The sequence below is a fragment of the Gorilla gorilla genome, chromosome 1, assembly GCF_029281585.2.
Source record: "Gorilla gorilla gorilla isolate KB3781 chromosome 1, NHGRI_mGorGor1-v2.1_pri, whole genome shotgun sequence".
Classification (NCBI taxonomy): Eukaryota; Metazoa; Chordata; class Mammalia; order Primates; family Hominidae; genus Gorilla; species Gorilla gorilla.
The window spans coordinates 211,305,498-211,330,026 of NC_073224.2; the positions used below are offsets into that span (position 1 = coordinate 211,305,498).

Here is a 24,529-nt window from a genome sequence, read left to right on the forward strand (position 1 = left end):
AGGTATAGAAAAAGTTTGCTAAGGCCTGGTGAAGGTAATTTCAATTTCCTCTGCTTCATAAAATAACATTGCAGGCCAGGCGCGATGGCCACGCCTGTAATCCTAGCACTCCTAGAGGCCGAGGTGGGCGGATCACCAGATCAAGAGATGGAGACCATCCTGGCCAACATGGTGAACCCGTCTCCACCAAAAATGCAAAAATTAGCTGGGCGCGGAGGCGCACGCCTGTAGTCCCAGCCACTCGGGGGGATGAGGCAGGTCTCCTAAAGTCAGGGACTAGGTCTATTCCATTTGCTGCTATACTGTAACACAGTCGCCAAATAATTTTCTCATACGCGCGCCACCACGCACGTATAATTTTTAAATTCCTTTGTTTGTGAGGCCTTCCTGCTTTGTTGCTTAAGCTGGCCTCCCACACGAGAACACGCAGGGTTATCCCACTTCTACTTCTTAAGTGCTAGGATACAGGTCTGAACTACCTTGTTAATCAGGTCACCTGTGGTTCATACAAATAACCACGCAGCCCCTAAGAAAAAAGCAATACAGAACCTCCTCTCAGTTACATAGAAGCACCACTTACTTCAAACGCGCAATAGCTCATCTAACATACAACAGTGAAAAAGGGCGCCGGGACCAACGATCACCAGCTGCCCAGATACCAAAAAATTATGCTTCCGAAATCTCTTGATGTCGATTCCGCACGCAGAGCAATCGAGTTGCCCTACGTGTGCCACTCACGACAGAAGCCCTTTTTGCTTTTCCTGCCACCAAAGGAGGGTGGCAGTGTTACCAAATCCATTTTATGGTAAAGGTGAACACAAAATCCAAGCAACTCTTTATTTCAACTTCCTGAAGTTGAAGAGCGAATTCCATTTCTTCTGAACTGAAAAGAAGACTTCACAAGGAGAATCTAGAATTTGTCCTTTCGATTTTTAGTTAGAAGAAAAGGACGTGAGTTGATATGCAAATATACTCAGGGCTTGCTGGGAAGGTGCTGGCGGGCACCGAGGGAGTGGCGGGGAAGAGCGGCTGCGCGAGCGAGGGAGGAACCGCTCCTTCCGGTTGCAGTAAGTGCTGAGTCTCTCTTGTCAACTGCTCACGACAGAAGGCGACTCATGGCGTTGGAATACCGGCTCTCAGCGGCTGTAGGTATCTGACTGGGGAAGACAAGAATCACAACCTATCCAAATTGAAAATGTGTAACTTGTGCCACCCCTAGCCACCACCTTGGAGCAGCCCAGGCAGGCGTGCAGTGGAAGCACAAGGTCACAAGGTCACGCATAAGCTGATTGTCATGGTGTGTTCATATTGTGGCATGCTATATACTGCACTTCGAAGGAGTATTAGAATTTGTTTTTAAATCGAGTGAAAAGAGTTGTAGAATAAGGTACAGCATAGCATTAATGTGAAAAATGAAATACTGTACCTCAGATGACTGAAGTAGATCTTTATCAACACAATTTTTTTTTTTTTGAGACGGAGTGTTGCTCTGTCGCCCAGGCTGCTGTGCAGTGGCGCGATCTCGGCTCACCGCAAGCTCCGCCTCCTGGGTTCACGCCATTCTCCTGCCTCAGCCTCCCAAGTAGCTGGGACTACAGGCCCCCGCCACCATGCCCGGCTAATTTTTTGTATTTTTAGTAGAGACGGGGTTTCACCGTGTTAGCCAGGATGGTCTCGATCTCCTGACTTTGTGATCCGCCCGCCTCGGCCTCCCAGAGTGCTGGGATTATAGGCGTGAGCCACTATGTCCAGCCTGTTCCCATTTTTTTTATGGATAATGATGGACGGGTGCTGTGGGTCATGCCTGTAATCCCAACACTTTGAGAGCCCAGGAGTTTGAGACCGCAATGGGCAACATATAGAGACCTCGTCTCTACCCCAAAATAAAATATTAACCGGGCATCGTGGCATGGGCCTGTGGTCCCAGCTACCCCAGAGGCTGAGGCAGAAGGATTGCTTGAGCCAGGGAAGTCAAGGCTACAGTGAGCCATAATCATGCCACTGCACTCCAGCCTAGGTGACAGATGAAGATCTTGTCTCAAGAAAATAAAAAACAATATGTGACAATTGTAAAGAAATTGAAACAGCACAGAGATGATATAAAATGTGAAAATGCTTCCTCCAAACTGTGAACAGTTTAGTGTTTATCTTGCCAGACTGCTTTCTATGTATGTACACATCGTATATATATAAATAAATGTTTTCAGGCCAGGCATGGTGGCTCATGCCTGTAATCCCAGCACTTTGGGAAGCTAAGGTGGGTGGATCACCTAAGATCAGGAGTTTGAGACCAGCCTGGCCAACATGGTGAAACCCTGTCTCTATTAAAACTACAAAAAATTGGCCGGGTGCGGTGGCTCACGCCTGTAATCCCAGCACTTTGGGAGGCCGAGGTGGGCAGATCACGAGGTCAGAAGATCGAGACCATCCTGGCTAACACGGTGAAACCCCGTCTCTACTAAAAATACAAAAAATTAGCCAGGTGTGGTGGCGGGTGCCTGTAGTCCCAGCTACTCGGGAGGCTGAGGCAGGAGAATGGCGTGAACCCAGGAGATGGAGCTTGCAGTGAGCCGAGATCGCACCACTGCACTCCAGCCTGGGCGACAGAGCGAGACTCCATCTCAAAAAAAAAAAAAAAAACAAAACAAAAACATTGGCCAAGTGTGGTGGCAGGTGCCTGTAATCCTAGCTACTAGGGAGCTGAGGCAGGAGAATCACTTGAACCTGGGAGGCAGAGGTTGCAGTGAGCCAAGACTGTGCCATTGCACTCCAGCTTGGGCAACAAGAGCGAACTCCGTCTCAAAAAAAAAAATAAATAATAAAATAAAGTAAAATGTTTTCAACACAAAATATAGACTGTTAGATATTTTACTTTCTTTAATATATTTTAATAATACATGGAGTTCCCTGCTCTTTACAAAGTAGAAGTCACAAGAGAAAGGAGATAAACAGCTCTTACATTGTAATAGGAAGCAGATGTGTTGTATAAACTTGTGAGAAGCCCAGAGATGGTGCTGTCAATTGCTCTTCCTATCATTCACCAGTGTTATCTCTCTCTCTCTCTCTTTTTCTGAGACAGTGTGTTGCTCTGTTGTCCAGGCTGGAATGTAGTGGTGCAATCATAGCTCACTGCAGCCTGGAACTCCTAGGCTCAAGCAGATCCTCCTGCCTGTCAGTCTCCTGAGTGGCTGGGACTACAGGTCCACACCACCATGCTGAGGCTAATTTTTTTTTTTTTTTTTTTTTTAGAGACAGTGTCTCCCTATCTTGCCCAGGCTGGTCAAACTCCTGGGCTCAAGCAGTCCTCCTGCTGCGCCTCCCAAAGTGTTGGGATTACAGGTGTAAAGCCACCACATCTGACCTTATCTCTCTTTTTTTTTTTTTTCCCAGATAGTCTCACTCTGTTGCCCAGGTTGGAGTGCAGTGGCACGATCTCGGCTTGCTTCAACCTCTACCACCCAGGTTTAAGCGATTCTCATGCCTCAGCCTCCTGAGTAGCTTGGGACTACAGGCACGCGCCACTACACCCGGCTAATTTTTAAAATATTTTTAGTAGGTTTCACCCTGTTGGCCAGGCTGGTCTCAAACTCCTAACCTCAAGTGATCCACCTGCCTCGGCCTCCCAAAATGCTGGGATTACAGGCGTGAGCCACAGTGACTGGCCTGGCCTTATCTGTTTTTTTTTTTGTTGTTGTAGTTTTGTTTGAGATGGAGTCTTGCTCCCGTCACGCAGGCTGGAGTGCACTGGCTCAATCTCCGCTCACTGCAACCTCCACCTCCCGGGTTCCAGCGATTCTCCTTCCTCAGCCTCCTGAGTAGCTGGGGTTACAGGCGTGTGCCACCATGCCCAGCTAATTTTTGTATTTTTAGTAGAGATAGGGTTTCACTATTTTGGCCAGGATGATCTCTATCTCCTGACCTCGTGATCCTCCTGCCTCAGCATCCCAAAGTGCTGGGATTACAGGCATGAGCCAGGGTGTCCAGTCCTTCTCTTAAAAAAAAAAAAAAAAAAGAAGAGGCCGGGCGCGGTGGCTCCTGCCTGTAATCCCAGCATTTTGGGAGGCCAAGGCAGGCGGATCACGAGGTCAGGAGATCGAGACCATCCTGGCTAACATGGTGAAACCCCATCTCTACTAAAAATACAAAAAATTAGCCGGGCGCGGTGGCGGGCGCCTGTAGTCCCAGCTACTCGGGAGGCTGAGGCAGGAGAATGGTATGAACCCGGGAGGCGGAACTTGCAGTGAGCCGAGATAGCTCCACTGCAGTCCGGCCTGGGTGAAACAGCGAGACTCCGTCTCAAAAAAAGAAAAAAAAAGAAAAGAAAATTCATCTACTTGGGAAGCTGAGGTGGAGGAGGATCGCTTGAACACAGGAGTTTGAGGCTGTAGTGAACTATGATTGTGCCACTGCACTCTAGCCCTGGTGACAGAGTGAGACCCTGTATCATTTAACAATTGCCATAATTTCACCGTTCTTCCAACACCTTCCCATTGCATACTGAATATAATCTCAAGTCCCCATCATAGTCTAGGCTAAAAGGTCCAGACTATAACAAACCCCTGCCTACCTCTCCAAACTCATTGTCTTTCCCGGTTACCAAAGCTCCAGCCACCTTGGCCATCTTGGTCCTTGAGTAAGTGTTTTCCTTACTGAGGACCATGGCTCAGGCCATCAGCCAGCTAGATAAGTCTGGCTTATTCCAGTATTCTCTTCTATCACCCTTTTGTGCAGTTGCTAATGGTCTGTTTTCCACTCTAGGTTGCAAACTTTCTAAAGACAGAGATATCATTCCGTCTTAGCCACCAGTTATGTACTCAGCACATAGCAAAAGGCTTGTCACACAATGAGACTCAAACACTTGTCAAATGAACGTATATACATTCAACCTGGGTCTTAAAAAAGATGTATAGGCATTCAACAACAAAAAGTGGTATGCCAGACCCTAAAAAGAATGGAGAGCAGTGGCAAGGAAATAAGGCTAGGAATACAGCTTGGAGCCCAATGTTCATGAGGACTTGAATCTGAGAATTTGGATTGGGTGGCAGTGTAGAGGGTGGACTGGGAACGTGGTAGGATGAGGATTATTAGTAAGATATAAAGACAGGGCAGGATGCCGCATCAATCTGGGCACCTCTTCCTAATTTCTGCTGGCAGATACTGTGGCTCACTCTGGCCTGTCACAGCTCTTTATATAATTTTTGTTGTGTTTGTGGGTTCTTCTCCATCTTACTGTGAACCTTACAGATGCTGGAATTGGGTCTTACTTGCATGCCTAACATTCCAGCATACAGTAAAAAATAACAGCTGTTCTTTTTTTTTTTTTTTTTTTTGAGACAGAGTCTCGCTCTGTCGCCCAGGCTGGAGTGCAGTGGCACGATCTCGGCTCACTGCAACCTCCGCCCCTCCAGGTTTAAGCAGTTCTCTGCCTCAGCCTCCGGAGTAGCTGCGATTATAGGCGTATGCCACCACGCCCAGCTAATTTTTTGTATTTTTAGTAGAGACGGGGTTTCACCATCTTGGCCAGACTGGTCTTGAACTCCTGACTTCCTGATCCACCCTCCTTGGCCTCCCAAAGTGCTGGGATTACAGGCGTGAGCCACATAACAGCAGTTCTCACCAAGCATTTGACAGCCGAAAAACTGAAAGCATTAGAGAATGCTACAGGACAGGCTTTGGCTTAGTAGTGAGTTCTGAGTTCAAGCTGAGGCTCTGCACTTATTAGCTAGAACTTTGCTTAATCTCTCACAGGTCTCCTCTAAATGATTAGATGGCGTAACGGACGTAAGCGGATTAGCACAATTCCCGGCAAACAGTAAGCACTCAATTGTTATTACTGAATTGCCAGTTCACAGGCACAACCAACCGATCTCTCTCATCTCCTGGTTCCTCTGTTGCCAACTTCCTCGTTGAGGTCCAACAGGATACCTGTGGGGTAATGTGTCCCAGATGATATACCAGTCCTGACACCAAGACAAAGGCACCAACCAAAAATGGCGACCTCAAAGCCATCCGAGGGCGTCAATTACCCGTCATGCTACCGATAGATAAATAAGCAGCGTCGGGAAGAAAAGCTAGTGAAGGATTCTTAACGCCGGGTTGGAATACGCAGAGCTCGCTCATGCTGCCACTCAACCACAAGCAGTTAAAAGCGCAAGCTGCAGGGTGTAGCTACACACAGCTCAATATCGCCACCACGTGTCGGAGGGCAGTCTGCGCCTGCGCAAGCGAGGCGCGCGCCCGCCGGCCGGAAGAGCTGCGCGTTTCCGGGTTGGAGGCGGGGAGCGGTGCCGGAAGTAGTCGGGGAGGGCCGCGCAGTCGGACCGGCTGCTGAGACGAACGCTTCACTGGGGCAGTCTCCGCATATCATGGGGAGATAGACGCTGCTGCCTGTGAGTCTTGGGCCCTGGCAGTTGAGGAACAAGAGCGGGAGGAGGGAGTCAGGACCCAGACCTACAGTGGGTCAGTGTTCGAAGGACCAGGTTGTGGACGAGACGGGGCTGTGAGGATTCAGGCTCTTGGGAAGGGACTGACTGAGAGGATCAGGCTCGGAGAAGACGCGGCTGTGGGGACCCGGGCTCCAAGACGGGACTTAGGGAACGGGGACGGATGCGAGTTCTCCGGCATCTGAGGGAAAGTGGTCTGAGAGGAGCAGGATTATGAGGACCCGCACTCCTACGAGGAGAGGGTCAGAAAGGAACGGGGCGTGAAGACACAGGCTCCGGAGAGGTAAAAGTGGAGCGGTGAGGACTTGGGCTCCTAAGAGGCAGAAGCGGGACAGTGAAGACCCGGGCTCCTAAGGATTCAGAAACGGGGCAGCGAAGACTTAGGTTCCTGAGGGGCAGAAGCAGACAGAGAAAACTTGAGTTTGGAAGGGAACAGAAGCGGGCAGTGAAGACTGGGGCTTCTTTGGGGACGGGATCCGGGCTTTGAGACTCCGAGTTCCTGAGTCTCGGAACAGGGCTATGAGGACCCAAGCTCCTAAAAGCCTTGGATCTAAGGGACCATGGATGTGAGATCAGCCTACAAAGTAAAGGGAAAGGGTTTGGAAAAGATTTAGTGATCCATTTTTTCACAGTATTCCCTGAACCCAGAGAGATAAAGGACGTATTCAGGGGAAGACAACTTCTCCTTCGCACTGCCTACTTGGCTCTTGGCAAGCTTTTCTTGTGTCAGATTCAATCTAGGAAGCCCACATGCAAACATCTTCATTTTCTGCTTCATTCTTGGGAATCAGATGTGAAGTTGAAAACAGTTGGAACTCAGTTATGTACTTGATAAGTGCTTTAAATCCCATTCCACTCAACCCTGAATGAGCACAGATCTCTGCATCTCAAATAAAAGAATGTCAGTGATGGAAGAGTCCCAAAAGATCATCTTTTAAAAACTCCTATTTTACATTTAAGAAGGCTAAGGTTCAAAGAGGCTTAGGATTACAGTGAGGCAATGGTTAGTTAGATCATAATTTTAATACAGTACCCTTCTGTGCGTAGCAAATGAGATGCTTGGTTAATGTTCCTTAAATGCTTCTAGAATCTTTGCTTTATCTTCAAACTCAGGAGGGAATTTTTTTTTTTTTTTTTTTTTTTTTTGAGACAGGTTCTCTCTCTGTCGCCCAGGCTGAAGTGCAGTGGCTCAGTCTTGGCCCCGTGCACCTCCAACCTCCTAGGCTCAAGCAGTCTTCCCACCTATACCTCCTGAGTAGCTGGAACTACGGGCGTGTGCCACCACGCCCTGCTAATTTTTAAATTTTTTGTAGAAACAGGGTCTCACTATATTGCCCAGGCTGGTCTCAAACTCCTAAGCTCAAGTGATCCTCCCACCTTGGCCTCCCAAAGTGCTGGGATTACAGGCATGAGTCACCTCGCCCCCCCTTCCAGTTTTTGTTTTTGTTTTGTTTTGTTTTTTTTGAGACAGAGTCACCCAGGCTGGAGTGCAGTGGCACGATCTCGGCTCACTGCAATCTCTGCTTCCCCGGTTCAAACGATTCTCCTGCCTCAGCCTCTCAAGTAGCTGGAATTACAGGTGTGTGCCACAATGCCCGGCTAATTTTTGTATTTTTAGTAGAGACAGGTTTTTGCCATGTTGGCCAGGCTGGTTTCGAACTCCTGACCTCAAGTGATCCGCCCGCCTCAACCTCCCGAAGTGCTGGGATTATAGACATGAGCCACTGCGCCCGGCCCAGTTTTTATTTCCAGTAAAAACTGGAAATTTTTACAGTTTCTGATAATTTGAGTGTTGTTACTGTATTGACATTAATACAGTAAATGTCACTTAATAGTAAGGAAACCTTTATTTTTATTTTTTTGTTTTTGAGACAGGGTCTTGTTCTGTTGCCCATATTGGAGTACAGCGGCATAATCATAGCTCACTGCAACCTATATTCTTGGGCTCAAGCACTCCTCCTGCCTCAGCCTCCTGGGTAGCTGGGACTACAGGTATGAGCCACTACACCCAGCTAATTTTTAAGTTTTTTTGTAGAGACAGTGTTTGCCTGTGTTGCCTAGGCTGCTGTTGAATTCTTGGCCTCAAATGATTCTCCCGCCTTGGCCTCCCAAAATGTTGGGATTATAGGCATGAGCCACTGCACCTGGCTGGAACCTTTAAATAAAGCTCAGTGTTATTTATTTATTTAATAAGCTGTTTGGAAAGTCATAAATAAGTGTGTCCTGTATTTTTAGTGCAAACATTTACTAGGGATGGCTGCTTTTGGATAAGGATGGTGGGGAAACTTGCACCCCAGTCACTTCCTTCAATATTAATATCTTTTTCTGAAACCTACTCAGACTAACCAGGCACAGCTTATGCACTTTCGAGTATTCTATGATTTAATTATCACAGCCCCACAAGTTAGATATTGTCAGTCCCGTTGTACAGATAATGAAATAGGTTTAGAGAGGTTACTTTGCCTGAAATCACACAGTGACCCAACCCCAGTTACATGTGCCTCTAAAACTTTTTTCTACTCTTCTAAGTGGATTCCTGTCAGTTTGTCCATCAGCAAAATAGAAGTAATTGTTATACAAAACATATAATTGAATGAAAGCATCCCCTCCTTCTTAAGGCTCCTCTAAATGTCAAGGACTATAACATATTAGGGTAGTTATGTATTGTGGCATTTGAGAACTAAATTCTGTTTTCACAGAAGCATAGATTATTCAAGATAGAAAAATGGGAACTTTGTAGAGCTTTTCCTTGCAATGTAGAAAGACATTTAATTTTAGATTTAGGAGGCCAAGAAAGACTAATTTGGACTGGGCATGATGGCTCACACCTGTAATCCCAGCACTTTGGGAGGCCAAGGTGGGCGGGTCACCTGAGATCAGGAGTTCGAGACCAGCCTGGCCAACATGGCAAAACCCCGTCTCTACTAAAAATACAAAAATTAGCTGGGCATGGTGGCACGTGCCTGTAGTCCCAGCTACTCTGGAGGCTGAGGTGGGAGAGAATCACTTGAATCCTGGAGGTGGAGGTTCAGTGAGCCGAGATTGTGTCACTGTACTCCAGCCTGGACAACAGAATGAGACTCTGTCTAAAAAAAAAAAGTAATTTGAAAAACAAGGGCTTAAATTTGATTAATTTTCCAGTTAATTATACCATGAACTAGATGTTTGGGGGAATTGGGCTTAGTTAAAACTACTATTTTTTCCCCAGGGTTAGCCTGTACTATTTGCAAGCGCCTATTATATATAAATGATCAAAACTAACTTATACCAACTTATAAGGGAAAGCATACCCATGCCCATGTCACCACTTCAAAGTACTTGATGGTTTAATTAATGATAATTTATTCCTGAGTTAACATCCTTACCTATACTTGCAAAATGTACTTTATTTCATTTGTGGCTCTAGCGTTGACTTATTATAATAGGACTTCAAAATACCCGATCAGAAAATCATTGCATTATAATTAGAGCCGATAGGAACAAAGGACATATTACCTTTTTTTTTTTTTTTTTGTGAGACGGAGTTTCGCTCTTTCACTCTTGTTACCCAGGCTGGAGAGCAGTGGTGCGATCTTGGCTCACTCCAACCTTCACCTCCCGGGTTCAAGCGATTCTCCTGCCTCAGCCTCCCATGTAGCTGGGATTACAGACGTGCACCACCATGCCTGGCTAATTTTTGTATTTTTAGTAGAGACGGGTTTCACCATGTTGGCCAGGCTTGTCTCGAACTCCTGACCTCAGATGATCTGCCTGCCTTGGCCTCCCAGAAGGTGGGAGGTGGAAGTTGCAGTGAGCCGAGATCACACCACTGCACTCCAGCCTGGGCAACAGAGCAAGATTCTGTCTTAAAAAATTAAAATAGGCCAGCTGGGCGTGGTGGCTCACGCTGGTAATCCCAGCAGTTTGGGAGGCCGAGGTGGGCGGATCACGAGGTCAGGAGATCGAGACCACGGTGAAACCCCGTCTCTACTAACAATACAAAAAAAATTAGCTGGGCACGGGCGCCTGTAGTTGCAGCTACTTGGGAGGCTGAGGCAGGAGAATGGCGTGAACCCGGGAGGCGGAGCTTGCAGTGAGCAGAGATTGTGCCACTGCACTGCAGCCCGGGCGACAGAGCAAGGCTCTGTCTCAAAAAAAAAAAAAAAAAAAAAAAAAAATAGGACAGGTGAGGTGGCTCATGCCTGTAATCCTAGCACTTTGGGAGGCTGATGTGGGCAGATCACCTGAGGTCAGGAGTTCGAGACCAGCCTGGCCAACATGGTAAAACCCCATCTCTACTAAAAATATAAAAATCAGCTGGACATAGTGGCGTGTGCTTATAATCCCGGCTACCTGGGAGGCTAAGGCAGGACAATCGCTGGAACCCGGGAGGCAGAGGCTGCAGTGAGCCGATATTGCGCCACTCCAGCCTGGGTGACAGAGTGAGACTCTGTCTCAAAAAAAAAAAAAAAAAAATTAAAATAGGCCGGGCGCGGTGGCTTATGCCTGTAATCCCAGCACTTTGGGAGGCCGAGGTGGGCGGATCACCTGAGGTTGGAGTTCGAGACCAGCCTGACCAACATGGAGAAACCCCATCTCTACTAAAAATACAAAATTAGCTGGGCGTGGTGACGCATGCCTGTAATCCCAGCTACTCGGGAGGCTGAGGCAGGGGAATCCTTTGAACCTGAGAGGCGGAGGTTGTGGCGAACTGAGATTGCCCCTTTGCACTCCAGCCTGGGTGACAAGAGTGAGACTCTGTCTCAAAAAATAAAATAAAATACAAAAATTAGCTGGATGTGGTGGCAGACGCCTGTAATCCCAGCTACTCGGGAGGCTGAGGCAGGAGAATCACTTGAACCCAGGAGGCGGAGGTTGCAGTGAGCCGAGATTGTGCCACTGCACTCCAGCCTGAGCGACAGAGCGAGACTCCATCTCCAAAAAAAAAAAATAATAATTAACAAAAAATAGGAATGGGGTCTCACTACATTACCCAGGCTGGTCTTAAACTCCTATCAGCAAGTGATCCTCCTGCATCTGCCTCCCGAAGTGCTGGGATTGTAGGCATGAACCATGACACCTGGCGAAGACATACTACTTTTGATTGGGATTCTTTATGGAAAGCCCTAAAATATTTTGTAGGCACTATATCGGCAATGTTTACAGGCTGCACTGTGAAACAGGTGTGTTGGAGGCAGACAGACTTTGAAATTTCTATGTATGGACTTAAGTCAGACAGGGAGGGTAAAGAGAGCAAAAATAAAAAAAAGAAAATCTTTTTTCTGGAGACGGAGTCTTGCTCTGTCACCCAGGCTGGAGTGCAGTGGTGTGATCTCGGCTCACTGCAACCTCCATCTCACCGGTTCAAGCACTTCTCCTACCTCAGCCTCCCGAGTAGCTGGGACTATAAGCGCGCGCCACCATGCCCAGCTATTTTTTGTATTTTTAGTAGAGACAGGGTTTCACCATATTGGTCAGGCTGGTCTTGAACTCCTGACCTCGTGATCTGCCTGCCTCGGCCTCCCAAAGTTCTAGGATTACAGGCGTGAGCCACTGTGCCTGGCCTTTACACTGATTTTTAATGCTGAAAGGGACTTTAGAATTTGCCTGGTCTGGCCAGAGGCGGAGGTTGCAGTGAACCAAGATCGTGCCACTGCGCTCGAGCCTGGGTGACAGAGCAAAACTCTGTCTCGAAAAAGAGAAAAAGAAAAAAAGAATTTGCCTGGGCCAACTCCTAATTACAGATGTGGAAACTGACCAAAGATGGCATCCAGCCCTCTTGATTTGGGTTTTCCACAGTAACTCTCGTCAGCCTCCTGCTGATCACTTGTTACCATTTTTTTCCAATCCACCATTCTTCTGTTAATCTCTGAAGTCATACAGAACACTTATATGGTGCCAGCACACATGGATATGTGTGCTGGGTTAGCAGCAGGATGAGTGAAACACTGGTATTTTTTGAAAGATGGGGTCTTGCTTTATTTTCCAGGCTGGAGCATGGTGGCTAGCCACAGGCCTATCACAATGTACTACAGCCTCGCACTCCTAGGCTCAAGCCATTCCGTCACCTCAGACCCCGTAGTAGCTGGGAGTATGCGTGTGCTCCACTGCATTGAGCAGTATGTTGATTTTTTTTTTTTTTTTCCCTGAGACAGGGTCTTGCTTTGTCACCCACGCTGGAGTGCAGTGGTGCCATCACATCTCACTACTGCATCAACCTCCTGGGCTCAAGTGATCCTCCCGCCTTAACCTCCCAAGTAGCTGGGACCACAGCTGCATGCCACCACGCCTGGCTAATTTTTTGATTTTTTTTTTTTTTTTATTTGTAGTGACCAGATCTCACTATGTTGCCCAGGCTGGTCTCAAACTCCTAGGCTCAAGTGATCCTCCCGCTCAGCCTGCCAAACTGCTAGAATTATAGGTGTGAGCCACCAAGCCCACCCTGTACTTCATTATTAACTTAATTTTTTCAGATGAGAAAATTGAGGCATAAAGAGATTATGTAACTTGCTCAATACAGCTGAAAAGTGGCACAGTTGGTACTTAAACCCAGATACTGCTACCATGGTTCATATCCTTGACCACTGTACTAGACACTATACTACCTTTTGTTGTTGTTAGAGACAGGATCTTTTTGTGTTGCCCAGGCTGGTCTCCAACTCCTAACCTCAAACAATCCTCCCATGTTGTCCTCCCAAAGTTCTGGGATTACAGACGTGGGGTCCCACATGTGGCCTATACTGCCTTTTTGATAAGTCAGAAGCAGTTGGAGCCTCAACTAACCAATCCTAATTGCACACTGGAAAAAAATCTTGCATTTCTGTTGCTCTCGAGTCTCACAGACTGCAAATAATTGATCCTTTTTAGCTTATTTAGGCTGGGAAATATGAGCTCATTTAGATACGTTTAGAAGCCACAGAGGAAAGAAACAGCCAGGTAGAAAAACCAGTCATTAAGTGAAGTCATGCACCACAGTATAGGGCTTTTATGCCATCAGGCCAGTCCTCTTGATTCCAGTATTTTGCTTAAATAATAAATTACTAAACATTTCAGAGGTAAAAAAAGGTTTTGAAGGCTACCTTGTCTTCTGTTCCCCTTTCTCTTCATCTTTGTTTTGTTTTTTTAAAAAAAAAAACCGTTAATGGAATAGATGCACAGAGAATACCAGGGTCTTACAACTATTGCCAAAGTCTCCTTAATTCCTACCCTATGAAAAATTAGACCCTCTCAATACAATAATAGGGTTGCAGCTAGACTTCTGTTTGAAGTACAAGGTTGTTAAAGGGAAGCAATTAGGGCTTGTCATCCTCAGCCAGTCAACCACAGTTTAAAAGGAGGGTGGATAGGCCGGGTGCAGTGGCTCACGCCTGTAATCCCAGCACTTTGGGAGGCTGAGGTGGGCAGATCATGAGTTCAGGAGATTGAGACCATCCTGGCTAACACGGTGAAACCCCATCTCTACTAAAAATACAAAAAATTAGCCGGGTGTGGTGGCAGGCTCCTGTAGACCCAGCTACTCAGGAGGCTGAGACAGGAGAATGGTGTGAGCCCAGGAGGTGGAGCTGGCAGTGAACCAAGATTGCGCCACTGCACTGTAGCCTGGGCGACACAGCGAGACTCCATCTCAAAAAAAAAAAAAAAAAAAAAAGGAGGGAGGATAGATGTGGTTTTATTTATTTATTTATTTATTTGAGACGGAGTCTTGCTCTGTCGCCCAGGCTGGAGTGCAGTGGCGCGATCTTGGCTCACTGCAAGCTTCACCTCCCGGGTTCACGCTATTCTCCTGCTTCAGCCTCCCGAGTAGCTGGGACTACAGGCACCCACCACCATGCCTGTCTAATTTTTTGTATTTTTTTTTTTAGTAGAGGTGAGGTTTCACCCTGTTAGCCAGGATGGTCTCAATCCTGACCTCGTGATCCGCCTGCCTCGGCCTCCCAAAGTGCTGGGATTATAGGCATGAGCCACCATGCCTGGCCTACTTATTTATTTTTTAGATGGAGTTTTGCTCTTGTTGCCCAGGCTGGAGTGCAATGGCGTGATCTCGGCTCACTGCAACCTCCACCTCCCGGGTTCAAACAATTCTCCTGCCTCAGCTTCCCGAGTAGCTGGGATTACAGGAATACCCCACCATGCCCGGCTAATTTTGTGTTTTTAGTAGAAATGGGGTTTCTCCATGTTGGTTGGGCTGGTCTCAAACTCCCGACCTCAGGTGATCTGCCCACCTCGGCCTCCCAAAGTGTTGGGATTACAGGCGTGAGCCACTGCACCTTGCCTAGATGGGTTTATTTAAATTGAACTCTAACCCATACAATCGTGTTTTGATAGAATTATTAAATATTTTCAACAACAGATCACTGGGGGATGGACTTTCCATATTTACTTTGTGAATCATAGCACACAATTTCTACATAGTAGGTAATAGTAAGGGTTAATTATTATTGTTCTCTCAAACTGTCCCACAGTTAATGCCTGTTTTTTGTGGGTTTTTTTTTTTTTATTGAGATGGAGTCTCGCTCTGTCGCCCAAGCTGGAGTGCAGTGGTGTGATCTCAGCCCGCTGCAACCCCTGCCTCCCGAGTTCAAGCGATTGTCCTGCCTCAGCCTCCTAAGTAGCTGAGATTACAGGCAAGCGCCACCACGCCTGGCTAATTTTTTTGTATTTTTAGTAGAGACGGAGTTTCACCATGTTGGTCAGGATGGTCTCGAACTCCTGACCTTGTGATCCACCTGCTTCAGCCCCCCAAAGTGTGGAGATTACAGGCGTGAGCCACTGTGCCCGGCCAGTTAATGCCTGTTTTTGTTTTTTATTTATTTTTTATTTATTTGTTTGAGACAGAGTCTCACTCTGTCATCCAGGCTGGGTTGCAGTGGCGCAATCTCGGCTAACTGCAACCTCCACCTCCTGGGTTCAAGTGATTCTCCTGCCTCAGCCTCCCGAATAGCTGGGATTACAGGCACGTGCCACCACACCTGGCTAATTTTTTTTTTTTTTTTTTTTTTTTTTTTGAGATGGAGTTTCGCTTTCATTGCCCAGGCTGGAGTGCGATGGCACGATCTCGGCTCACCGGAACCTCCGCCTCCCGGATTCTAGCGATTCTCCTGCCTTAGCCTCCCAAGTAGCTGGGATTACAGGCATGCACCACCATGCCCAGCTAATTTTTCTATTTTTAGTAGAGACGGGGTTTCACCATGTTGGTCAGGCTGGTTTAGAACTCCCAACCTTAGATGATCTGCCCACCTCGGCCTCCCAAAGTGCTGGGATTACAGGTGTGAGCCAACATACCCGGCTAATTTTTGTGTTTTTAGTAGAGACGGGTTTCACCATGTTAGCCAAACTGGTCTCGAACTCCTGACCTCAAGTGATCTGCCCGCCTCAGCCTCCCAAAGTGCTGGGATTACAGGCATGAGCCACTGCACCTGGCCCTGTTTTACTTTTTAAAATTTATTTTCGGTTGGGTATGGTGTCTCATGCCTATAATCCCAGCACTTTGGGAGGCTGAGGCGGGTGGATCACCTGAGGTCGGGAGTTCAAGACCAGCCTGGCCAACATGACAAAATGCCGTCTCTACTAAAAAATGCAAAAATTAGCCCAGCATGGTGGCACGTGCCTGTAATCCCAGCTACTCTGGAGGCTGAGGCAGTAGAATCGCTTGAACCCGGGAGGCAGAGGTTACAGTGAGCCAAGATTGGGCTCCTGTACTCTGGCCTGGGCAACAGAGTGAGATTCTGTCTCAAAAAAAAAAAAAAGTAGGCCGGGCTTGGAGGTGCATGCCCTGTGATCCCAGCATTTTGGGAGGCCGAGGCAGGTGGATCACCTGAGGTCAGGAGTTCGAGACCAGTCTAACATGGTGAAACCCCGTCTGTACTAAATAAAAAAAAAAAATAGCTGGGCATGGTGGTGTATACCTGTAATCCGAGCTACTTGGGAGGCTGAGACAGGAGAATTGCTTGTACCTGGCAGGCGGAGGTTGCAGTGAGCTGAAATCGCTCTATTGCACTCCAGCTTGGGCAACAAAGTGGAACTCCACCAAAAAAATACATATTTTTAAAAATTTATATACAATAAAATTATTATGGGGTACAGTCATAACTCATAGAATATGACAAATATATACTGTCATGTAAGCACTACAACACTCAAGATACAGAACAATTTCACCCCCCACCTCCACAGATTTAATCATGCTGCTCCTTTGTAGTCAAACGCTCCTCTGCCCCAGACTCCTTAACAACCACTGATCTGTTTTCCATCCCTATAACTGCTTTTTTCCAGAGTGGCCTATAAATGGAATTACACAGCCATTTGAGCCTTGCCTTTTTCACTTAGTATGATACATTTGAGATTCATCTGTGTTGTTGCATGTGTCAGTAGTCTTTTTGTTGTTGTTGTTATTGTTGAGACAGAGTCTTACTCTGCTGCCCAGGCTGGAGTGCAATGGTGCAATCTCTGCACACTGCAACCTCCGCCTCCTGGGTTGAAGCAATTCTCCTGCCTCAGCCTCCCAAGTAGATGCAGTGGCGTAATCTTGGCTCACTGCAACCTCCGCCTCCCAGGTTCAAGCGATTCTCCTGCCTCAGCCTCCCGAGTAGCTGGGATTACAGGCACATGCCACCATGCCAGGCTAATTTTTTTATTTTTAGTAGAGAGAGGGTTTCACCATGTTGGCCAGGCTGGTCTCAAACTCCTGACCTCAGGTGATCCACCTGCCTTGGCCTCCCAAATTGCTGGGATTGCAGATGTGAGCCACTGTACCTGGCCTTTCCTTTCTATTTCTGAGTATTCCATTGAATGGATATACCATAATTTGTTTATTCACCATTTGAAGGACATGTGGATTGTTTTCGGTTTTTGGTAGTTGTGAATGATGTTGCTATAAATATTTATGAACAGATTTTTGTGTGAATGTAAGTTTTCATTTCTCTACAGTAAGTACCTAGGAGTGGGATTGCTGAGTCATATAAGCATACATTTAACTTTAGAAGAAACTACCAAACTGTCTTCAAGAAAAACTATACCATTTTACATTCACACCAGCAATGTATGAGGGTTTCAGTTCCTTTGTATCCTCTCCAGCACTTGTTTTTGTTTTTAAATTTTAGCTATTTTATATAGGTATATCATGTTTTTTAAAATTTGCATTTTCCTGGTGACGAATGATATTGAGCATCTTTTCATGTGCCTATTTGCCATTTGTTTATCTTTGATGAAGGGTCTGCTCAGATCTTTTGCCCTTTAAAATAAATAAATAAAGAGTCAGGGTCTCATTATGTTACCTAGCCTTGTCTCAAACTCCTTAGCTTAAGCAGTCCTCCTGCCTTGGCCTCCCAAAGTACTGGGATTACATGCATGAGCCATCATGCCCAGTCTGCCCATTTTCTTTTTTTTTGGAGAGACGGAGTCTTGTTCTGTTGCCCAGGCTGGAGTACAGTGGTGCAATCTCAGCTCACTGTAACCTCCGCCTCCCGGGTTTCATTGATTCTCCTGCCTCAGCTTCCCAAGTAGCTAGGACTATAGATGTGCGCCAACACACCCAGCTAGTTTTTGTATTTTTTAGTAGAGACGGGGCTTCACTATATGTTGGCCAGGCTGGTCTCAAACTCCTGACCTCAGGTGATCTGCCTGCCTCGGCCTCCCAAAGGGCTGGGATTACAGGCGTGAGCCACCATGCCCGGCCAAGTCTGCCCATTTTCTAAATTGGGTTGTTAGTTTCTTATTGTTGAATTTTGAAAAAAAAAATTTTTCCTCCCCCACAAGCCTTTGCACTGAAATTTCTTTATATGTGCTGGATACAAGTCATTTGTTGGATATGTGATTTATACATATTTTCTCCTAATCTATGACATATCTTTTTTTTTTTTTTTTTTTTTGGAGATGGAGTCTCACTCTATCACCCAGGATGGAGTGCAGTGGCACGGTCTTGGCTCACTGCAACCTCCACCTCCCGGGTTCAAGTAATTCTCTGCCTCAGCCTCCCGAGTAGCTGGGATTGTAGGCACCTACCACTATGCCCTGCTAATTTTTTTGTGTTTTTAGTAGAGACAGGGTTTCACCATCTTGGCCAGGTTGGTCTGGAACTCCTGACCTTGTGATCTGCCCACGTCGGCCTCCCAAAGTTCTGGGATTACAGGTGTGAGCCACCACGCCTGGCCCAACTTATGTTCTTATTGTCTTTTGCAGAGCAGAAGTTTTACATTTTGATTAAGTCCACTTTATCAATTCTTTTCTTTTGTGGATTGTGCTTTTGATATTGTATCTAAGAACTCTGACTAACTCGAAGTCATGAAGGTTTTCTCCTGTTTTCTTCAAGAAGTTGTATATTTTTACATTAGGTATATGATCAGTTTTGAATTTTTTTTTTTTTTTTGAGACAGTGTCTCGCTCTGTCACCTAGGCTGGAGTGCAGTGGCGTGATCTCGGCTCACTGCAACCTCCGCCTCCCGAGTTCAAGCGATTCTCCTGCCTCAGCCTTGAGTAGCTTAGATTACAGGCGCACGCCACCACGCCCAGCTAATTTTTATATTTTTAGTAGAGATGGGTTTCACCATGTTGGTCAGGCTGGTCTCGAACTCCTGACCTCATGATCTGCCCGCCTCGGCCTCCAAAGTGCTGAGATTACAGGCGTGAGCCACTGTACCTGGCCCTGAACTTATTTTTGTATAAATGTGAGATAGGCTGGGCATGGAGGCTTGTGCCTATAATCCCAGCACTTTGGGAGGCTGAGGCAGGAGGATCGCTTGAGCCCAAGAGTTTGAGAGCAGCCTGGGCAACATGGTGAGACTTTCTCTCTACAAAAAATAAAAAAATACAAAATGAGCTGGGCATGGTGGTGCATGCCTGTAGTTCCAGCTTCTGAGGAAGCTGAGGTGGGAGGATAGCTTGAGTCCAGCTGGTTGAGGCTGTAGTGAGCTATGATTGCACCACTGCACTCCAGCCTGGGCCACAAAGTAAGACCCATCTCTAAAAAATAAACAGGTTAGAGTTGGGTGTGGTGCCTTGCGCATATAACCCCAGCTATTTGGGAAGCTGAGGGGAGAAGACTGATAGAGGCAAAGAGTTCAGGGCCATCCTGGGCAACATAGTAAGACACCGTGTGTAAAAAAAAAATAGAAAAATTAGCCAGGTGTGGTTTGCACTTGTAGCCCCAGCTACTCAAGAGGCTGATGCAAGATTATTGCTTGAGCCTAGGATTTTGGGGGTGCAGTGAGCTGTGATTTCACCACTGCACTCCAGCCTGGGCAACAGCAAGACCTATCTCTGCAAACAAACAAAAAACCCAAGGCCTGTTGCAGTGGCTTATGCCTGTAATCCCAGCACTATGGGAGGCCAAGGTGGGTGGATCACTTGAGGCTGGGAGTTTGAGACCAGCCTGGCCAACATGGGAAAACTCCATCTCTACTAATAATACAAAAAAATTAGCCAGGCGTGGTGGTACGTGCCTGTAATCCCAGATGCTCAGGCTGAGGCAGGAAAATTGCTTGAACCCGGGAGGCCAAGGTTGCAGTGAGCCAAAATCATGGCCACTGTATTCCAGCCTGGGTGACAGAGTGAAACTGTGTCTCAAAAACAAAAAACAGGAAGAAAAGGGTGAGTATGATCTATTTCTTCAGAGAAAAAAATTCAAATAGTAGTTTATCTTAATTTTTTCCATAGGTAACATATGCACATAATACAGGATTTAGGGTGTACAGTGAAAAATAAGACGCTCTTGGTCCCATAGGCCACCCAGATACCACCATTCCCCCACCTCCCTCTGTTATCAGTTTCTTATGTATCTTGCCAGGAATAACTTATGAATTTACAACTGTATGTCTGTGTATGTGTGTTTTATTCATTTATTTATTTGAGACGGAATCTTGCTCTGTTGCCCCAGCTAGAGTGCAGTGGCGCAATCTTGGCTCATTGCAACCTCTGCCTCTCCATTCAAGCGATTCTCCTGCCTCAGCCTCCCAAATAGCTGGGATTACAGGCGCCCGCCAACGCGCCTGGTTAATTTTGTATTACTAGTAGAGAGGGGGTTTCTCCATGTTGGTCAGGCTGGTCTCGAACTCCCAACCTCAGGTGATCCGCCTGCCTTGGCCTCCCAAAGTGCCGGGATTGTAGGCATGAACCACCGCATCCGGCAATACATGTGTTTTAATAAACGATAACAAAATATTCTCCCATTCTATGCTTTGCTTTCATTCATTGAACAATTTCTCTTGGAGACCATTTCGTGAGCCTCCTCATTCGTTTTTTTTTTTTAAAAGTCTTTATTTAAATCATTCACATTTCATACAAATCACTGATTTAAAGTGTATAATTCTGTGGGTTTTTTTTTTTAATATAATCAGGGTTGGCAACCATCACCACAATGTAATTTTAGATCATTTTTATATCCCGTAAAAGAAACCGTATACCCATTAGCAGCCAGTCTCTATTCCTCTCCTACATGCCCTGGCCACAGGCAACAACTAATCTACTTTCTGTCTATGGGTTTGCCTATTCTGGACATTTCATATAAATGTAATCGTACAATATGTGTTTTTTTGTGACCAGCTTTTTAGGGTTTTTTTGAGACAGAGTCTTGCTCTGTCACCCAGGCTGGAGTGCAGTGGCGCAATCTCGGCTCACTGCAACCTCCACCTCCTGGGTTCAAGCCATTCTCATGCCTTGGCCTCCCAAGGGATTACAGGCGCCCCCCCCCCCCCCGCCCCCCCCACCCCCGCACCGTGTCTGGCTAATTTTTGCTTTTTTTTAGTAGAGATGGGGTTTCACCATATTGACCAGGCTGGTCTCGAGCTCAGGTTTTCCTTTCTGTCGGATAAATATCTAGTAGTACAGTGTTTTTCCTGGGAAGCTGGAGGGGTGTTTGATTTATTGTTCTTAGTTGTAGTATAATTTACGTACAGTAAAATGCACAGATCTTGAATGCTCAATGGGAGGAGTTCGACCGTTGTATAAGCCTATGTATTACCACCCACTCAAATGTGTTACAGTTTTAAAATCTTACCATATCAAGAAATAGTTTAGAACCTAAGGGTAGTGTTAGTCTGGCACCAGGGGGTGTCTGGTTATCATCTGCTTTTGTTTTGTTTAGTTTTTATAGGAAGAAATAGTTTGCTTAGTCAGAATTATTTAAAATTCAGAAGTATTGTTTGCTTTTCAGCAAGGTCAGTGACAGCAGTAAATTTTTGTCGAGTTTCTTAGGGAGAAACTGATTTTTCCCCTTCTCCAGAGGTTCCACTTACTTCTTTTTTAGTTTTTTTTTTTTTTTTTTTTTTTGAGGGAGTGCAGTGGCGCGATCTCGGCTCACTGCAAGCTCCGCCTCCTGGGTTCACGCCATTCTCCTGTCTCAGCCTCCCGAGTAGCTGGGACTGCAGGTGCCCACCACCACACCCAGCTAATTTTTTGTATTTTTAGTAGAGACAGGGTTTCACCGTGTTAGCCAGGATGGTCTCGATCTCCTGACCTTGTGATCCGCCTGCCTCGGCCTCCCAAAGTGCTGGGATTACAAGCGTGAGCCACCGCGCCCGGCCCTCTTTTTTTTTTTTTTTTCTTTGAGACGGAGTCTCACTCTGTTACCCAGGCTGGAGTGCAGTGGCCTTAGCTCACTGCAACCTCTGTCTCCCAGGTTCAAGTGATTCTTGTGTGTCAGCCTCCTGAGTAGCTCAGATTACAGGCACGTGCCACCATGCCCGGCTAATTTTTATATTTTTAGTAGAGATGGGGGTTTCACCATGTTGGCCAGGCTGGTCTCGAACCCCTGACCTCAAGTGATCCACACACATTGGCCTCCCACAGTGCTGGGATTACAGGCGTGAGCCACTGCACCCAGCCTCCACTTATTTCATTAAAGGGACTGCTGTTGGAGCTATTCCTTAAGGTTATTTCCTAATTTCATCCAACTTCACTGGAAACAACAAAAAAAGAAAAAAAATCCTAATTTGATATGTGAATATTCATATTTGGTACTATGTACATAGGCCATACTTTTTGTCTCCAGATCTTTAAAAAAAAAATTTTTTTTTTGAGATGGAGTTTCGCCCTTGTCATCCAAGCTAGAGTTGCAATGGTGCGATCTCGGCTCACTGCAACCTCCGCCTCCCAGGTTCAAGTGATTCTCCTGCCTCAGCCTCCCAAGTAGCTGGGATTACAGGCACCTGCCACCCCCACCTGGCTAATTTTTTGTATTTTTAGTAGAGTTGGGGTTTCACCATGTTGGCCAGGCCGGTCTCGAACTCCTGATCTCAGGTGATCTGCCTGCCTCGGTCTCCCAAAGTGCTGAGATTACAAGCGTGAGCCACATCAGCCGTCCTAAAAAAGTTTTTCATTATTTATTTGCTTTTTTTTTTTGAGACAGAGTTTCACTCTTGTTGCGCGGGCTGGAGTGCAGTGGCATGATCTCGGCCCACTGCAACCTCCACCTCCTGGGTTCAAGCAATTCTCCTGCCTCAGCCTCCCAAGTAGCTGGGACTACAGGTGCCTGCCACCAAGTGTGGCTAATTTTTTGTATTTTTAGTAGAGATGGGGTTTCATCATGTTGGCCAGGCTGGTCTCGAACTCCTGACCTCAGGTGATCCACCTGCCTTGGCCTCCTAAAGTGCTGGGATTACAGGCGTGAGCCACTGTGCCCAGCCCTAAAAAAAATTTAGGCTGAGGCCGGGCACGGTGGCTCATACCTGTAATCCCAGCACTATGGGAGGCCCGAGGCGGGTGGATCACGAGGTCAGGAGTTTGAGACTAGCCTGACTAACATAGTGAAACCCCACCTCTACTAAAAATACAAAAATCTGCCGGGCATGGTGGTGTGCGCCTGTAATCCCAGCTACCCAGGAGGCTGCGGCAGGAATTGCTTGAACCTGCAAGGCAGAGGTTGCAGTGAGCTGAGATCACACCGCTGCACTCCAGCCTGGGGGACACAGTGAGACTCCGTCTCAAAAAAAAAAAAAAGAGACGGGGCTGAGTGTGGTGGCCCAAGCCTATAATTCCAGCACTCTAGTAGGCTGAGGCAGGAGAATTACTTGAGGCCAGGAGTTTGAGACCAGCCTAGGCAGCATAGCAAGATCCCATCTCTACCAAAAAAAAAAATTAGCTGGGGCCGAGCGCGGTGGCTCACGCCTGTAATCCCAGCACTTTGGGAGGCCGAGGCAGGCGGATCATGAGGTCAGGAGATCAAGACCATCCTGGCTAACACAGTGAAACCCCGTCTCTACTAAAAATACAAAAAATTAGCTGGGCGTGGTGGTGGGCGCCTGTAGTCCCAGCTACTCGGGAGGCTGAGACAGGAGAATGGCGTGAACCCAGGAGGCGGAGCTTGCAGTGAGCCGAGATAGTGCCACTGCAGTCCGACCTGGGCGAAAGAGCGAGACTCCGTCTCAAAAAAAAAAAAAAAAAAAAATTAGCTGGGTGCAGTGGTGTGCACATGTAGTCCTAGCTACTTAAGAGGTTGAGACAGGAGGATTGCTTGAGTCCACGAGTTTGAGTCTCCAGTGAACCATGATTACACCACTACACTCTAGCCTGTCCTACAAAATGAGACCTTGTCTCAAAAAAAAGAGAGAAAGGGACAGTGTCTCACTATGTTGCCCAGACTGACCTGAAAGTCCTGGGCTCAAACAGTACTCCTACCTCAGCCTCCTGAGTAGCTGGGATTATAGGTGCGCACCACCACACCCAGATATGTCTCCAGATGTTGTAACAAATTCTTACTCAAAAATCTCTGTCATAAAAAGTCTCCACTTATTTTGTGCAATACTCAGTATTATTTGGGAAGTCCCTTGAAGGTTGTGGGAATGTTTTTGAGAGATATAGTATGTTCAGTGTGAGGCTAGAGTGATGAGGATACAGTTTGATGATCCTTAATGAGGCTTTTGCATAGAACTTGCTTTGGGAAAATAGTTTGCTTTTATAATATTAGAACAGCTATTACCATGTTAAGAAAGGTTTCTATCCTGACTCTTCTATTGGTAATGTTTGTGGGTAGGGGAGAAGGAGGCCACATATGGTTAAAACAAACAAGTGATCCTAATACTCTGCTCTCCCCATCAGCTGGTTCTTGGCCAGCAAGTCAGCCTAGTTTATCTTGGTTTTTTAACCAGTGCATACTTAGTTGCCTTTATTAAGAGTAA

The 24,529-nt window shown here is 46.6% G+C and overlaps 1 protein-coding gene, 1 long non-coding RNA gene and 1 other non-coding gene across 5 annotated transcripts in view; 1 reads left to right on the forward strand and 2 right to left on the reverse strand.

The window, feature by feature from the left end:
• Nucleotides 1–620: 620 nt before the first annotated feature.
• Nucleotides 621–754, reverse strand: LOC115932365 (U11 spliceosomal RNA). The gene has a single exon (XR_004068653.2). It is a non-coding gene; the product is annotated as a U11 spliceosomal RNA (small nuclear RNA).
• Nucleotides 755–823: 69 nt separating this feature from the next.
• On the reverse strand, nucleotides 824–6,206 carry LOC129534020 (uncharacterized). The gene is made up of 2 exons (XR_008680435.2): nucleotides 5,864–6,206; nucleotides 824–1,157 (listed from the first exon to the last, which is right to left on the reverse strand). It is a non-coding gene; the product is annotated as an uncharacterized lncRNA (long non-coding RNA).
• Nucleotides 1,052–24,529, forward strand: part of TAF12 (TATA-box binding protein associated factor 12) — a 45,162-nt gene continuing 21,684 nt past the window's right edge. Inside the window, exon 1 of one of the 3 annotated variants that reach the window (XM_063701106.1) lies at nucleotides 1,052–1,145. In XM_063701106.1, coding sequence (XP_063557176.1) covers nucleotides 1,116–1,145 — 30 coding nt within the window. In that variant the 5' untranslated portion in view covers nucleotides 1,052–1,115. Of the gene's footprint in view, nucleotides 1,146–5,793; nucleotides 5,813–6,274; nucleotides 6,390–24,529 lie in introns of those variants that run through there. The other 2 variants (XM_055389552.2, XM_055389551.2) reach the window with 2 other exon arrangements.